Below are 15,625 nucleotides of genomic sequence, written 5' to 3'. Positions count from 1 at the left end.
AATGGCTAAAGAGGAATAAAAACACTAAAGAAAAAAATCCTGACTGAGGTTGTCACAATTCATGCATGAATGGGTTAAATCAATGTTTGGATACAACAGATTGGGTTAACCAAGCTGCTGCAATGTAATGTGGTCCTGCAGTCACAAAGATGACGTATCTGCAGCTTAATGGCTCTTATCTTGCCACGTGCTACAGTGGATATACACACCCTTGTTAAAATGGCAGGTTTTCTGATGCAAAAAAAATGAAACCAAGATAAATTATGTCAGAACTTTAAGAGTACATCTGTCGCCATCTTACAATGCTCTGATTGCAAACATTCCCAAATCCTCTGTATTTGCATAAGAAACTGGTTGTTGATTTCGGTCGTTATGCCACTGTATTTTTTTATAAGGGTGGGGATACCTGCAGTTAGTTTAGATTGAAGAATTCATGTAGATGAGTGATGAAACGTATCTGTCAATAAACGTTGTATCCAGATGAACTGATTAAATGTTCTGTGATTTCAATACTTGCATGCATAAAGACAACATTTATCATTATGGTAAATAATAAAAGGCTTACTACACTTCCTTGGGGTGCTCCATTTTCAACCACAAATTTTCCTGAATAATTTTTCCTATTCTGACTTGTATTAATCTTTCTAGTAAAAAGTCCCTAATCCAATATACAAAGTTTGGTTAGTAATCCTTCCCCCTACATCATATCATATGCCTTCTCAATATCAAAAAAGACAGTCACTATTGTTTCCCTTTTTATCTGTGCTTTTCTAATTTCACTCTAAACATGAAGGTGGTTCCATAGTATCGCTCCCTCTCCTAAAATTACTCTGGTATTTGGATATATATCCTTTATTTTCTATATAATATGTTAATCTTTCATTTATCATTGTCTCCATTATTTCCAGGAAAATCCTATAGGAACAACCGAACTTTACTTGGGTTTAACCACACTCACTGTACTATTTAACATGAGTTTGAATGTAATTGGTGAATTCTGAACACAGCCACACCCCCAGTTATAAAAGGGTGTGCACACTTATGCAACCAGGTTATTATATGTTGTGTAGTTTTCTTTTTTCCCCTTTCATGTTTCTTATTGTTATTCACTTTATATTTATAGGTTGCAATTTCATGTTAAGATAGGAAAAAAGTTCTTACATGATTTATTTTGGTTTAATTTTTTACATCACAAAAACCTGCCAATTTAACAGGGGTGTGTAGACTTTTTCTATCCACTGTATGTTAAAGTGCTAAAGTAAACACAATATGGCTGTCTTTTAAGTTATTTGGTATTTTTAAATATGGCGATAAAGGATTTAAAATGAGTTTCTAGCAGCTTTGTTTTACTCCAGCGTGTTTTTTAGTGTGGTGTACAGAAATATTGTGTAATGTGTGCTGGAGGAGTGGGGATGGGACCGTTTTCCAAGACTGCCTCCATGCTATCAAACAAATATTGACACCCAGAATACAATTCTGTGGAAATGTATGAATATTGTCCCTGACCATGATGCAATTAAGCAAAAGTAATTAGCTATGACAAACACCAGGAGTGGACACACCACCATGCATGAAGATGAGCTTCAACTCGATGCAACGACTCTGACAGCAAACACAGCCTTTAAAGCTGGCTTATGGCTGGCCACCTCAGCAGAACTCAGTGATCGGGATGGAAAATGATATCCTCTATATGCATTGACTGTATTATGTCTCGGCGGAAGATGATGGACTACTTTGAGCCAGGTCTGAGGGATAAATGCTGCATTGTTTTGATTTTCTGTTTTCTTTTTATGAATGCGTCTTGACTTATAAATTGCATTAATTGATTCCTCTTTCAACACAGAGAACCACAGACTTGAGGGCTGAATTGCAGGAGACTTTCAGTCATGGGCACTCCCTGTAACGTGACAGCCCTCGAGGCACAGACTCAGATGGACACCAGCATCTTCCACCTGATCAAGCTAGTCAGCTCTACTGTGAGCTGCACACTTAACACCTTGCTCAATGTTCCTTTGCTCCTGGCAATCACCCGTTCTCCATCCCTCCTCAGACATACACGGTTTCTTCTCCTCACACACCTCCTCTGTTGCGACAACCTTCGGGTAAGTCTATACGCATCATTCTCATCCTAGGAGAGGGATGCATTCATTTGAAATGCTGATGTGACCTTTATTTAGTTTTTAAAAGCAGACCCACTGCTTTCATTGATGATCATTTTGAATGACAAATATGGCCGTTGTCTATCAAGCTAAATGACTGTTGTTATCGTTTCAGTTACTTCTCTGTACAGTTCAGGCAGTTCTTCTAATAATAAAGGAAAGTATGCCTGTGGCCCATTGCCTGGTCTTCTGTGCTGCTACCCAATTCTGCTCATTGGTTTGTAGTGCATCAGTCATAGGGTTGAAATCCCTTTTTCTTGTACTACATCATACTACATGTACTCCACCATTCTACATTTACATCAGCCCACATTACACAGCCACATTTTTTCAGTAACACATTATTATATTTGGGCATTCTGTAGAAAAGGAAATCAGTCTATTGATTACTAATACTAATGTGCATTTATCAGCTTTTCATTTTCGTAGGGGCTTACTTGATTTAACATTATTATTGTGCCTTTGACTATGCCTTATGGCAACAAAACAACTAAGACCAAAGGTGGTATCGTATTTGTTTTTCTTCCCTTTTTCACACAGGTAGACCTCTTCCTGAGCACCGCGCTGGCTTTGGACCGCTGTGTGGCTATTAAGTGGCCCTTTCACTATGAAATCTGCACGTGTGTTCGAAGGAAGACAGCGACTGTAGCAGTCATATGGACCCTGTCATGTGTTCTCAGCAGTGTGGCCCTGTGTATTGGACTGAAGACAGTGGAGGTCAATGGTTCCCTTCCTCGCTGTCGACCAGTCATCCTCGCCCCCTGTGTGTCAGACACCTCAGTCCTGTTCATATCTTACACTGTGGGGAGCGGTGTGGTGCTACCAGTCTGCCATCTGACCATTATGGGCTGCTTCTTCCTGGTGTGCTGGGATATACGTGGTGGGCTGCTCTTCACCAAGAGAGCTCGGGTGACTCTGACTCTCCAGGCAGCACAGACGGTCTTCTACTCAGTTCCTTTGATTATGGACAGCTACCTGATCCCTGGCTACCTGCACTGTGACGGTCTTGACATAGCAGCCTCCACCACCTATAGTTTGGGGGTGTCACTCATCCCTTTGGTGTACGGCTACCGCTCACGAGAGCTTCAGCAGAGGATGCTACATGCAGCACATGGGAATCGAGTCAACAACGCAAGCTAGTACAAATGCAAGCTTCAAAGTGAGCATTAATCTGGGCAGCTTATATCTACAGAATGTTATGTAACTGTTACCCGTATTGCTTGAATTCTGAGAGCATAATTTATTCGGTGGGAACAGTTAAAGCTTTCCACCTGTTCCTTTTTATACAATTTCAAAATTACTAGATGATATGAAATAATAGCTTTGGATTGCAGAGTCAATATATTGTGTGCACCTGCATTCCAAAAGCAAACAATGTGTCTTTACATTTGTGGCAGTGGGATAAGAGCAACCTGTCAGGCTCTCAGAAAACCCATGAGTCAAGGTGGTCAGACGCAATGAAGCTGATTGTGACTACTCATGGTTAGATGAGTAACATTTATGCTTTACAAGGATAAAAACATGAAAAAAGATGAGAAAATGCTATCTACACACACACAAACTAGGTGGGTGGCACAGTGGCCCAGTGGTTAGCACTGTTGCCTCAGAGCAAGAAGGTCCTGGGTTTGAACCCCAGGCCGCCCCAGGTCCTTTCTGTGTGGAGTTTGCATGTTCTCCCTGTGTCTGCGTGGGTTTCCTCTCACCACCAAAAATACATGCATGTTGGGGTTAATACTCCTGTCTGTGCCCCTGAGCAAGACAATGGAAAGAAGAACTGGAGTTGGTCCCTAGGCGCTACAGCTGCCCACTGCTCCTATACAATAAATCAAATCAAATCAATTTTATTTGTATAGCCCAATATCACAAATTACAAATTTGCCTCAGTGGGCTTAACAGCAACACAACATAGGCTGGGTTAAATGCAGAGAACAAGTTCATTGTAACCTACAACGACAAAAAGTGGCTTACTGGCTTTCTATATGCCCATGCACAACTATATAGTTTATTTATTTAGTTATTTCTTGGATTCCCCCCCCTTTTTCTCCCAATTGTATCCGGCCAATTACTCCACTCTTCCGAGCTGTCCCGGTCGCTGCTCCACTCCCTCTGCTGATCTGGGGAGGGCTCAGGACTACCACATGTCTCCTCCGATACATGTGGAGTCATCAGCTGCTTCTTTTCACCTGACAATGAGGAGTTTCGCCAGGGAGACATAGTGCGTGGGAGGATCATGCTATTCCCCTCAGTTCCCCCTCCCCCCTGAACAGGTGCCCCAACCGACCAGAGATGCTAATGCAGCGACCAGGACACATACCCACATCCGGCTTCCCACCCGCAGACACAGCCAATTGTGTCTGTAGGGACGCCCGGCCAAGCCGGAGGTAACACGGGGATTCAAACCGGCAATCCCCCGTGTTGGAAAGCAACGGAATAGACTGCTACGCTACCCGAACGCCCCCCTATATACTGTCTAGAAAAAAAAACCAAAGAATACTGAGGAGAAACGATGCACAAAGAAGGAGGCAAATATCCAAATATCCAATACAGGGGAGGAAAATAGATCCATTAGTTTTTAAGAAGAGGGAGTGGTTCAGACAGGTTGGACAGCAACCCTGATTGAGATGATCACCCCGTAAAGAGGTCCAGGCACAAATACAACAGCAGTACTGAGGTTAGACACAGCACTCTCCAGCCATGATCATGACACAATCAACATCATCACTTAACAGGCAGTTCACCCAGCAATGCTAACAGGTATTTTTAATATGCTGTTGCCTCTGAAAATACACAGTATGTTTATATGAATGTTAAATACAAGGGCAAAAACATGACCTACAGAAGCCATAAGATGGAAAAAAAACAACAACAACTGACGAATGGATAAATCAGTATGGCGCAAAGCAAAGCTTTCTAATGTACTGTGTTTACCAGACTCAGGCAGGGACTGTGAATTTATATTTCGACAGCAAAGGATTTGAGAACACCTCCATATCTTCCAACACCATTATCAAAGCTGTTTTCAATAAAGGAAGCCAGCGTTTCAAACAAAGAGGCAAAAATATGAATCTTGCATTGCAGTGACTGAGGAAGCATTCACATACTGCACTTATCAAATGTTATGTAAATTACCATTTACATGACAAAAATATCATTTGGCATTTGACCAGACATCAAGTTCAAGTCTACAACAATTTCCTTCCGTTGACGCATTTTTACAGCTTTAAACGTGAGAAGCTGACACCACAACATGTAAAACAGTTATCTGTCACAGAGTCAGACGTTCAAGTAGCATGACACGCAACCAACCATGGCCCCTGTGGACATCCAACACTGGTCCCAGTGTCACGCACTTCCTTCAGTACAGGCTGGTCTTTTTCATAATACGCAAGAACTCCTGCTGGTTCACCTCCCCATCACCATCCCTATCTGCTTCATCAATCATTTCCTTCAGAAAGAGAGGACAAAAGAGGACATATAGATTAGCATATGAGACAAGAATAAAGAGATAAGACATTTATTGGGTGGCCTTTTCTTTTTGTTGTTGAGTATCCACATGTGCATGTGTCCATGCATGTGTGTACACATGTGCCTCACCTGCAGTTCCTCATCTGTGAGATTTTCTCCAAGCTCCTTGGCGACTCTTTTTAGATTCCTGAATGAGATCTTCCCTGTCTCGTCATCATCAAACAGACGAAAGGCTTTCAGGATCTCCTCTTTAGAGTCCTTCTCAGCCTTGATGAGAGAGAAACAAAAAGCAATTTCCTCCTTGTATTTATTTAAAATTTGGAAGCATGATGAACAAGCTTTGTCTTTACTCAAGATGACACAATGACTATTTAAGCTGTTCAGTCAAATAACATTTTATTTGTAGAGAGCTTTTAATATTCCGAGATTGTGAAGTGATTGACAGAAAACAAAGGACAACAACACGTACAAAGCAAGGATGATGAAAATGAGGTGGAACATTAACTTCACAAAATTACAGAAATGAGGTGACAGCCTGACTTAAAATGTGGTATATACACTACCGTTCAAAAGTTTGGGATCACCCAAACAATTTTGTGTTTTCCATGAAAAGTCACACTTATTCACCACCGTATGTTGTGAAATGAATAGAAAATAGAGTCAAGACATTGACAAGGTTAGAAATAATGATTTGTATTTGAAATAAGATTTTTTTTACATCAAACTTTGCTTTCGTCAAAGAATCCTCCATTTGCAGCAATTACAGCATTGCAGACCTTTGGCATTCTAGCTGTTAATTTGTTGAGGTAATCTGGAGAAATTGCACCCCACGCTTCCAGAAGCAGCTCCCACAAGTTGGATTGGTTGGATGGGCACTTCTTTGAGCAGATTGAGTTTCTGGAGCATCACATTTGTGGGGTCAATTAAACGCTCAAAATGGCCAGAAAAAGAGAACTTTCATCTGAAACTCGACAGTCTATTCTTGTTCTTAGAAATGAAGGCTATTCCATGCGAGAAATTGCTAAGAAATTGAAGATTTCCTACACCGGTGTGTACTACTCCCTTCAGAGGACAGCACAAACAGGCTCTAACAGGTACTATTTAATGAAGATGCCAGTTGGGGACCTGTGAGGCGTCTGTTTCTCAAACTAGAGACTCTAATGTACTTATCTTCTTGCTCAGTTGTGCAACGCGGCCTCCCACTTCTTTTTCTACTCTGGTTAGAGCCTGTTTGTGCTGTCCTCTGAAGGGAGTAGTACACACCGGTGTAGGAAATCTTCAATTTCTTAGCAATTTCTCGCATGGAATAGCCTTCATTTCTAAGAACAAGAATAGACTGTCGAGTTTCAGATGAAAGTTCTCTTTTTCTGGCCATTTTGAGCGTTTAATTGACCCCACAAATGTGATGCTCCAGAAACTCAATCTGCTCAAAGAAGTGCCCATCCAACCAATCCAACTTGTGGGAGCTGCTTCTGGAAGCGTGGGGTGCAATTTCTCCAGATTACCTCAACAAATTAACAGCTAGAATGCCAAAGGTCTGCAATGCTGTAATTGCTGCAAATGGAGGATTCTTTGACGAAAGCAAAGTTTGATGTAAAAAAAATCTTATTTCAAATACAAATCATTATTTCTAACCTTGTCAATGTCTTGACTCTATTTTCTATTCATTTCACAACATACGGTGGTGAATAAGTGTGACTTTTCATGGAAAACACAAAATTGTTTGGGTGATCCCAAACTTTTGAACGGTAGTGTATATACACCAGATTTTCTTTTTTTAAATGTATCCTAATGGGGACAGTTGGATTTGGTCCCCATTAGGATACAAAAAACTGAAACCAACTACCTTGTCGGGACATTTTATGGGTCCTCATGAGGGAAAGGCTCTATTTTAGGGTTAAGACTTGGTTTTAGGCTTAAGGTTAAAATTAGGATTAGGTTAAGGTTAGGGTTAAGGGCTAGGGAATGAATGTAGTCAACGAGGGGTCCCCACAAGTATAGGGCGATATGATGTGTGTGTATGTGTGTGTACTTGTATTTTTGTATCCACATGTACCCTCATACATGTGTAGTAGTGGGTATGAGAACATACGGCAGTACAAGGGCTGTGGGGAAGAAAAATAAAAAGATAAAAGGTGTGTGTGATAAAGCTTTAGGCTGCACAGAGTAAATGAGTCTTGAATAGGTAATAAATGTTGAGATAGTCTGTAATTCCCAAACAACTGCAAGATGTTTGTTAGAGAGGGAATGTCCTCTATAAAAAGTCCCTACCCTAGTTTTCTTTTAAAAACATGTAATGAGGACCCATTACTCCCTAGAAGCTTATAAAGTTGCCTGTGAGATCTGTAGCAATAAAAAACGAGGTGAATAAGCATTACTGTATAAAAACAGCATAATTTAGGGTTATAATCTGATCTAATAACAGAAACAGATATATACCAATGTGCGCAAGTTATGATTTTTATGACAGTGTATCTGCATGTAGTTTTTTTTAGCACTGAATCCCGCCCTGGGACCAAAACAGGGACAGACCTGAAATTTCACTATAACCTTTTACTGCTGTTATAACACATTATAGCATAAACGCTGCAGTGAAATTATTTACTTTTTGTCCTTTTCACTGTGACTGTTGGGAGATGCAACTGATGGAAACATAAGCCAGTCATTGTGTATGCTGTATCTACCATTTTCTGTGTCATGACAGAGAGGAAGTCAGTAAAGGAGATCTTTCCAGTTCCATCCTTGTCCACTTCACTGATCATCTTCTTGATTTCCTCTTTCTTTGGTTCAAACCCCAAGGCTCTCATTGCGACCTGTCACAATACCGGAAAAATGGACAGGCATATATCAGAACGAAGAAAGAAACTGTCAATCACCTCATATGCCATAGACAGCAGTGCACCCACTCCAACACACACACACACACACACACACACACACACACACACACACACAATAATCACAGTGTGAGCCTTTACCTTGAGCTCCTTTACATCTATGTGTCCAGAACCATCGGTGTCGAACAGCTCAAATGCCTCCCTGATCTCTTGCTTCAGCTCCTCGGTCAGCTCTGGCTTTGGGCTTGTTTTCCTTCGAGGAGGTGGCACCGGGCCCTGCAGGGATGGCCTTTTTGCATTGGTTGCCTGGCAAGGAAAGACGAATGGAGGGCATGGTAATAGGCAGAATAGGTAAAAGGCAGCAGGAAATTGCAATTATTCTGCTGATACAAATGGCTGAGCAGATATAATCTGTGGAAGATTGTAGGGTAGACCTAAAACTCAAGTCCATATGATCACCCCTTCAATAGCCTGTTCAGCTGTTATGGCCAGATGCTTATATTCATTCATTCACTCAAACAAATGTTTTGCCAACCGCCTATGACTTAAGATGTATCACAATAAGGACAGCTTTGCTATTTCCATTATCGGGTTATGAAGCGTATTCACTCACCATCAGGTGCTATTGGGGTGAATGACAAAAGATGGAAGCGAACGTGTTCGCTAGTTCGAGGCAGAATGTTTTCCTCTACGCCACAGCCTCCCTGTCGTTTAGGGAGGAGGCTTTCATGACGCGCTTTCGCGCTGCACTGGTTGCACGAACACACACATCAACTTCTAAGACTGAATTCAGTATGACGCAAATAACACTGACATTATTTTATATGGAGAGAGGCGGAAATTACAACGCTTTCCAGCGACTAACACTTTCAGTCCACAGGTCCGGGCGTTCGGTTTACACCAGCTTCTCGCCAGCCATCATGCCGATGAACCTCACGGAGCAAGCGAGACACAGACAGGCGGGAGAGGTGGCACAAATCAAAGACACCAGTCGGGTAGAAAACGGTGATTGGCTAGAGGAAAATCACCGGACGCAAAATGCAACATTAAAAATTGTAGAAAGCAAAAGGTAAAGAATTACATATTGGTATTTCTCTTGGATTAGACTGCCAAAAGGTCCATCAGAAATGGCTCGTGCTTCATATACATACATTTATAAGATCGTAATGTCAAATTGTACGAGTATGTCCTAAAATGTTGGCAAACTAAGCAGATCTTAGATCTGTGCATCCGCATCCATACTACCCAAATGTAAATAAATTACAGCAAGACGCTGACTCTGGAACAGCTTTTGTTATATGTCGACGGCATCTAAAGGGGGCGTGGTTACTGTGTGTCGGAGATGGAGGTAAGGGGTTGAACTCTGCGATTGGTCATTACAGTGGCGTTCTTTGACGTATTCTTCACCCTATTGGCTACGTACTACGTCACCTTTATCGGCGTCTGCTCACCCAATGACAGGAGCGCTTGCGCTCAGCTGATAGTTCATCTTTTGTATGTGTTCAAGAAGCTGTGAGGGGCAGGCAGCAGGTAAATGTTTTAAACTTTTCTCAGTTGTTCCGCTCATTTTACAGTGCATAAATTATGTGCTTCTTAGCAGAATCTAAAAGGTTATTGACTTGTTTGAAATTCATTAAAAGCGGTATCTCAATATATTTTAACAGCTCATCCATCCACCAGTCTGCCTATCAAGTTTGAACAGTTCACCTGTTGTCTAATTTTGACTTCTAAGTATGAGTACTCGTGTTCGGCCGGTGAGTTCATTGTTACTGTAGTTTTTCATTGTGGAAGGATTAAATGACAAGAACATGTTCATGTTACCTGTTTTTCCTTAAGTATGACTGTAAAAGCAACGATTCTGCCTGTCTGTCTGACTGTCACACACACACACACACACACACACACACACACACACGTGTGTGCATGCTCTCCCGTCTGTCTGTCTGTCTGTCTGTCTGTCTGTCTGTCTGTCTGTCTGTCTGTGTGTGTGTGTATCCTGGACAGAGTAGTAAACGGTGTGCAGTCATAGGGGGCTCAGGTTTCCTCGGTAGACACTTAGTGGAGAAACTGTTGGATCGGGGCTATTCTGTGTCCGTCTTTGACATCCGCCAAAACTACGAGCTGCCTGGTCTGACCTTCTACCAGGGAGACCTCTGCGACAAACAAGTAGGTCTCTTCCATTCTGTATACTGGTTGCCGAGTCAGGACTCTTGAACCTTGTTCCTCTTAAAATATGTTAACCATAGATCCTGTCCAATAGTTGACCTGTGTGTGTATGAGGGGTGGGTTAGTAGATGGGCACGACAAACAGTTGAGGGGCATTTGGATCTTTCTGAAAAGTCAGTGTCTGTCCCTGCCCCAGGCTCTGCTGCCAGCATTGAAGGATGTGTCCCTGGTCTTCCACTGTGCCTCTCCAGCCCCTGCCAGTGATGACCGTGCTCTCTTCCAGAGGGTCAACATCCAGGGCACCCAGTCTGTGATCCAGGCCTGCAAAGAGGCTGGAGTACATGTGGGTCAGAATGGTGGCTTAGCTGGGAACAGAGATGGGTGCTTTAATTTCTATCGTGGTAGAATTCCAAAACTTTTATGTGATTACAAGGAGAAGACAACGGGGTGAAATTTGCAATTCTAGATTGAGATTATTCACTGAAATGTTTTTAACTGCTTTGATTTTGTCAGAAACTGGTTCTGACAAGCAGTGCCAGTGTGGTGTTTGAGGGAAAAGACGTTAAGAATGGGAAAGAGGACCTACCATACGCTATGAAACCTATTGACTACTACACGGAAACCAAGATCGAACAAGAGAAGGTTGGAGCCTGTCGGGGGGGGGGGGGGGTTGCTTAAGTGTGGGAACTAGGGCTGGTTGATTCTATCAAGCATTTATGTTGCATACATAATCCATCGTTTACTTTCAATTTGTTTATTGGTGACAAATTTTCCTCTCTCTACCTGAGACGAACATTTTATATTGAGTTTGTGTTGTAGTTGGTCTTAGGGGCATGTGACATGCAGAAGGGTTTCCTCACAGTCGCCATCCGGCCTCATGGTATCTTTGGTCCCCGGGACCCACAACTGGTACCTATCCTAGTGGACACAGCTCGCAGGGGGAAAATGAAGTTCATCATTGGGTGAGTTGACCTACATACTCCCACAGAGGAGCATGATGGCTCTAAGGACAATGTTTAACAAATTAGAACTTGAGTTTTAAGCCATTTCTGTCTCTGTCTCTCTGTGTCTTTCTGTCTCTTTATAGGGATGGGACCAATCTGGTGGATTTCACCTTCGTAGAGAATGTAGTTCATGGACATATTCTGGCTGCTGAACACCTGAAGCCAGACTCACCTGTATGTGGCAAGGTGGGTGAAACCGGAAAAAAGCAATGAGTCAGCCTCTGCACTCACACCTCTCTCTTCTAGCTCATAACTGATCTAGCTGGTTTAGGAAAAGTCTGTCCATGAAATATTTAACCTTTCTATGTCCTTCCAATCCGCCTTACCTCAGATATAGATGTATAATTGAGAGCGCTGTTAGAAGCAAAACATCCTATACGTTTAAACTGTTGTTTCTATTGTAACCATTCAAACTGCACTTTGGACCAGTAAGGCATCTTGTTGTGCACTCCCATCCTCTCTTTTAGGCATACCACATCACCAATGATGAGCCGATTCGTTTCTGGGACTTCATGTCTGAAGTGCTGGTGGGTTTGGGATATGCAGCACCTCGCTACCACCTACCCTACACACTGGTGTATGTACTGGCCATGCTGCTCTGGCTGCTGGCCCTGATCCTGCGCCCTATAATGCCTTTCAAACCAACATTTACTCCTATGAGGGTGGCCCTGGCCGGCACCCACCACTACTACAGCTGTGACCGTGCCAAGCAGGACATGGGTTATAAACCAGTAGTCAGTCTGAGGGAGGGCATAGCACGTACAGTGATGAGCTACCCTCATCTCAAGCAAGGAGCTTGAGGGCAATGAAGACTGTCTCAAAATGTGACGATACAAGCACTATCATGCACTGGCTCAGAACTGGGATATAGTGGAATACAGATCGATTTTCATTATACAAGTCAGAGTGAAGCAATTGGCGGGTTGCATTTATTTAATAATAGCTTTTTGGATCCCTGAATATGAATCGCCTCAGTGCTTTGCCTCTTCCATGGCTGCACCAGTCTCACCAGCAGATGGCAGCAGACATTCATGTTCGCAAGATCGCCCTTTCATGAGTGTGTACCAAATGGCAAAAATAGTTTGTTAATGCAATGACCTGTTAATACACTGTGACAACAGTTACCGTTTACAGATGTCTTTTTTCCCCCCTGTGCTGATACATGTTAGTGTTGTGGTTTGCATTCAGATTTTGCAGTAAATTTCAAAAGGCTTTAATTACCTTCCTTTGAAAGTCCTTGCCTCACTGCTTCAATGAGAACAGTTTAAGAAGAGGGGGGGGGGGTTCCACTCTGTTCACAAGCACCACACATCCTTAACAATTAGTAGTCAATTCATCATTGTCACTTCTCTACCCCTAGACTGTGTCACAAACAGCATCAGAATGATGTGTTTTGTTTTTTTTTCTCCGTTTTTTTTTCCGAGAATGGTAAACTATGTCACACTGCAGCCTAATGAACGCCAGAGGATACAATGACGGGATGGGCAATTAAAATGCATACTAAGCTGCAGTCCTGGATAATCCGCATTCCATATGTCACTCTTGTCACTTATAATCCCATAAATATATCCAATATAATCCTTTCCTTTCATTCTACAAATAATTAAGTCATATCTATCCAGTGGTGGTGTGTTAAGCATGCCAGTTTCAAAGTCTGCATGTCAAACTTTGACAATCGGTAGCTGCTACTGCCATTTTGCAGCTAATGTATATGCTTGTCGATGTGTGTCTCGGTTTGGTGACGTGAAGGTGGGGGTTAGGTTCAGAGTCTGTGCATTCCACCGTAATGCTGAGCCAGTGGCACCCTAATGACTCACCGGTAACGTCTGAACCATGTGGCAAAGCTGTCTGACTGGTTCCTTGCTCAGAAAGAGAGAATGAGAGAGGGTTGAGTGTAGATAGACAATGCTTTTTGCAGGTTATACTTGCCATTGTGTGGCCAGATGTAAACTTGTGTGAGAAAATTAGTATCTTTGACTCATTGCTCAGAGGTGTGTACGTGACAGTAAATATTCGGGGCGTGTTGCGACATCACCCACACCCCTTTTTGATATGAAAAGGCTCTGTAAATATGTGCATAGCATGTGTCAGGCATGTGTCTATGTTCCCTCGGCCCTATTTCATTAACTTATCTTAACTTGACTCAACTTCAGCCTCTACCTAACCCTAACCTTAACCCAACACTTATCTTAACTGATAGCAAGCCAATTAGATAGCTGACACACAGGGCTGACCCCATATGTGTCCGACTGTCTCATGAGAAATGAGGGTAGGCCAATCTCTATACTCTTCTTCTTCTTCTTTTGGCTTGTTCCCTGTTTCCCAAGGGGTCAGTCACCACAGCAGATTTGATAGTTTCCATAGTTTGATAAGTTTCTGTCGGTACCCTGTAAGGGCACAGCACCGATGGCGGTCTTCTCAAACCGCATAATGATTTGGCAAAATTTTACGTCAGATACCCAACCACTATCCCTATGGACTCTATACTATGAAATCAAATATAATATGGAGTTGCCAATCAATCAAAAAGTGCAGTGTGCTGCTGTTTACGGCTGCCTTTCTAAAAAAAAAAACCCGAGCTGGAGGACACATGCAGGTGTGCAGATGATAATTTTTTGTCAGACTTTAGGCCTTTCTGTCACATTTGACTGAGCTAACACATCGTACTGCTTACATCTGCTTTTACACCCATAGGTTTGAATTTTCAAAGGTACACCTGACAGGTTATAAAGGTAGTCACAGGCTTTTATAATCTGAGATAAACATGGTCATTGTGACCCTGATGTATTTTAATGACTTGCTGTATAATGATGGTGGTAGACATAGTTTATCCCTGGGACTTAAAATAAACACCGTGATACTGAACTCACTGATGTGTGGTGGAACAGTATTATTTGCTGTCTTCGTGCAGCTCGTGTGTCTCATGTAGCCCAGGTTTCACTTCGATAATGTGCAGCTGATGATTTGTTGCCCAGTGTGCACGAGGGAGGCAGTCCCACTGGAGATGATCCACCATCGAGTCGGTTCATTTTGGCACGCCTGTGCTCTGTGCCCATTCCCGCCTTCCCTGGTCTTTCTCTCACTCTCTTTTTAGAGTCATTTGTCAACCTGTGACAGGTATGTGCTTACTCATTTCGGTGCAACAAAGCACAGATGTAGTAAACAGAGATAAGCTCTTAGCAACCTCAATTATCCACACATACACATGCACGCACACACATGCACGTGCACACACACACACACATACATGCACGCGCGCACACACACATGTACATGCACGCGCGCACACACACATGCACGTGCACACACACACACACACACGTACATGCACGCGCGCACACACACATGTACATGCACACGCACACACATGCGCAAACACACAGATAGATAAACACGTCACTCCACCCCACACCTACCTACTTTGACTGGCTGGGCTTGTTAGTGTTCACGCCCTACCTGTTCACTGGCTCAGGGAGGGAGACACCTGTCAGACGGAAAAGACGTTCTCTCACTTCTCTTACACCAGCCGCGCTCTGTCCCAGACGATTCAACCCTCAGCTCACCTGGAAATTACTCTTTTTTTTTCTGAGGTCATCTGGATGATCAGTGACAGAAGGTAGGTACCCTGACAGTGGCCATCCAGTGAGTTACCTGCGGCCTTATTGAAACCGCAGTTTGGGTGTTTTGTATTCCCGTAGCTGCAGCCATCGACGCAGTGTGAGAGTGATCAATCATGCTGCATAAGCGCTGTCTGTTGCAGCTCATTTTAACAGATGGGTGGATGTCACCGTGTTTGCTCAGTCATTTCACTGACTCCTTCCTCGTCACGCTGGCTTGTCAGTAGAGTTGCCGTTCCCGCGACTCTTCTTTCTTTAACTTTGCAGTTCATCATTAACCATAAGGTTTCAGGGCCTGCACCATATTTGCTCTATCATCAGCATAGACACCAATATTCTCCAGAGACAATGTGACGAAGTGTTTTTGGAAGGAGTGA

General features: G+C 42.9%; 3 protein-coding genes across 4 annotated transcripts; 2 read left to right on the top strand and 1 right to left on the bottom strand.

Moving 5' to 3' along the window:
* The first annotated feature begins 1,886 nt into the window (after nucleotides 1-1,886).
* On the top strand, nucleotides 1,887-3,299 carry LOC130109634 (olfactory receptor 4C15-like). The gene is made up of 3 exons (XM_056276624.1): nucleotides 1,887-2,102; nucleotides 2,275-2,376; nucleotides 2,700-3,299. The coding sequence occupies exons 1-3, from the start codon at nucleotides 1,887-1,889 to the stop codon at nucleotides 3,297-3,299; spliced, it is 918 nt and encodes a 305-aa protein (XP_056132599.1).
* Nucleotides 3,300-4,018: 719 nt separating this feature from the next.
* cetn2 (centrin, EF-hand protein, 2) lies at nucleotides 4,019-9,702 on the bottom strand. Its single transcript, XM_056298966.1, has 5 exons — nucleotides 9,075-9,702; nucleotides 8,603-8,767; nucleotides 8,309-8,437; nucleotides 5,754-5,891; nucleotides 4,019-5,604 (listed from the first exon to the last, which is right to left on the bottom strand). Exons 1-5 carry the CDS (start codon nucleotides 9,075-9,077, stop codon nucleotides 5,515-5,517), a joined length of 525 nt encoding a protein of 174 aa, XP_056154941.1. The 5' UTR covers nucleotides 9,078-9,702; the 3' UTR covers nucleotides 4,019-5,514.
* A 262-nt stretch (nucleotides 9,703-9,964) lies between these two features.
* Nucleotides 9,965-14,533, top strand: nsdhl (NAD(P) dependent steroid dehydrogenase-like). 2 transcript variants are annotated; one of them, XM_056286817.1, is made up of 8 exons: nucleotides 9,965-9,991; nucleotides 10,126-10,215; nucleotides 10,466-10,627; nucleotides 10,824-10,970; nucleotides 11,141-11,269; nucleotides 11,447-11,589; nucleotides 11,715-11,817; nucleotides 12,099-14,530. In XM_056286817.1, exons 2-8 carry the CDS (start codon nucleotides 10,195-10,197, stop codon nucleotides 12,429-12,431), a joined length of 1,038 nt encoding a protein of 345 aa, XP_056142792.1. In that variant the 5' UTR covers nucleotides 9,965-9,991; nucleotides 10,126-10,194; the 3' UTR covers nucleotides 12,432-14,530. The 2 variants fall into 2 exon arrangements, with proteins under 2 accessions (XP_056142792.1, XP_056142799.1); XM_056286824.1 differs by lacking the exon at nucleotides 10,824-10,970 and having other exon boundaries at nucleotides 12,099-14,533.
* The last annotated feature ends 1,092 nt before the right edge of the window (nucleotides 14,534-15,625 follow it).

Source organism: Lampris incognitus, chromosome 1, assembly GCF_029633865.1.
Source record: "Lampris incognitus isolate fLamInc1 chromosome 1, fLamInc1.hap2, whole genome shotgun sequence".
NCBI classification, from domain to species: Eukaryota; Metazoa; Chordata; class Actinopteri; order Lampriformes; family Lampridae; genus Lampris; species Lampris incognitus.
The sequence above is the reverse complement of the archived record's forward strand: the minus strand, read 5'-3'. Positions and strand labels throughout refer to the sequence as shown.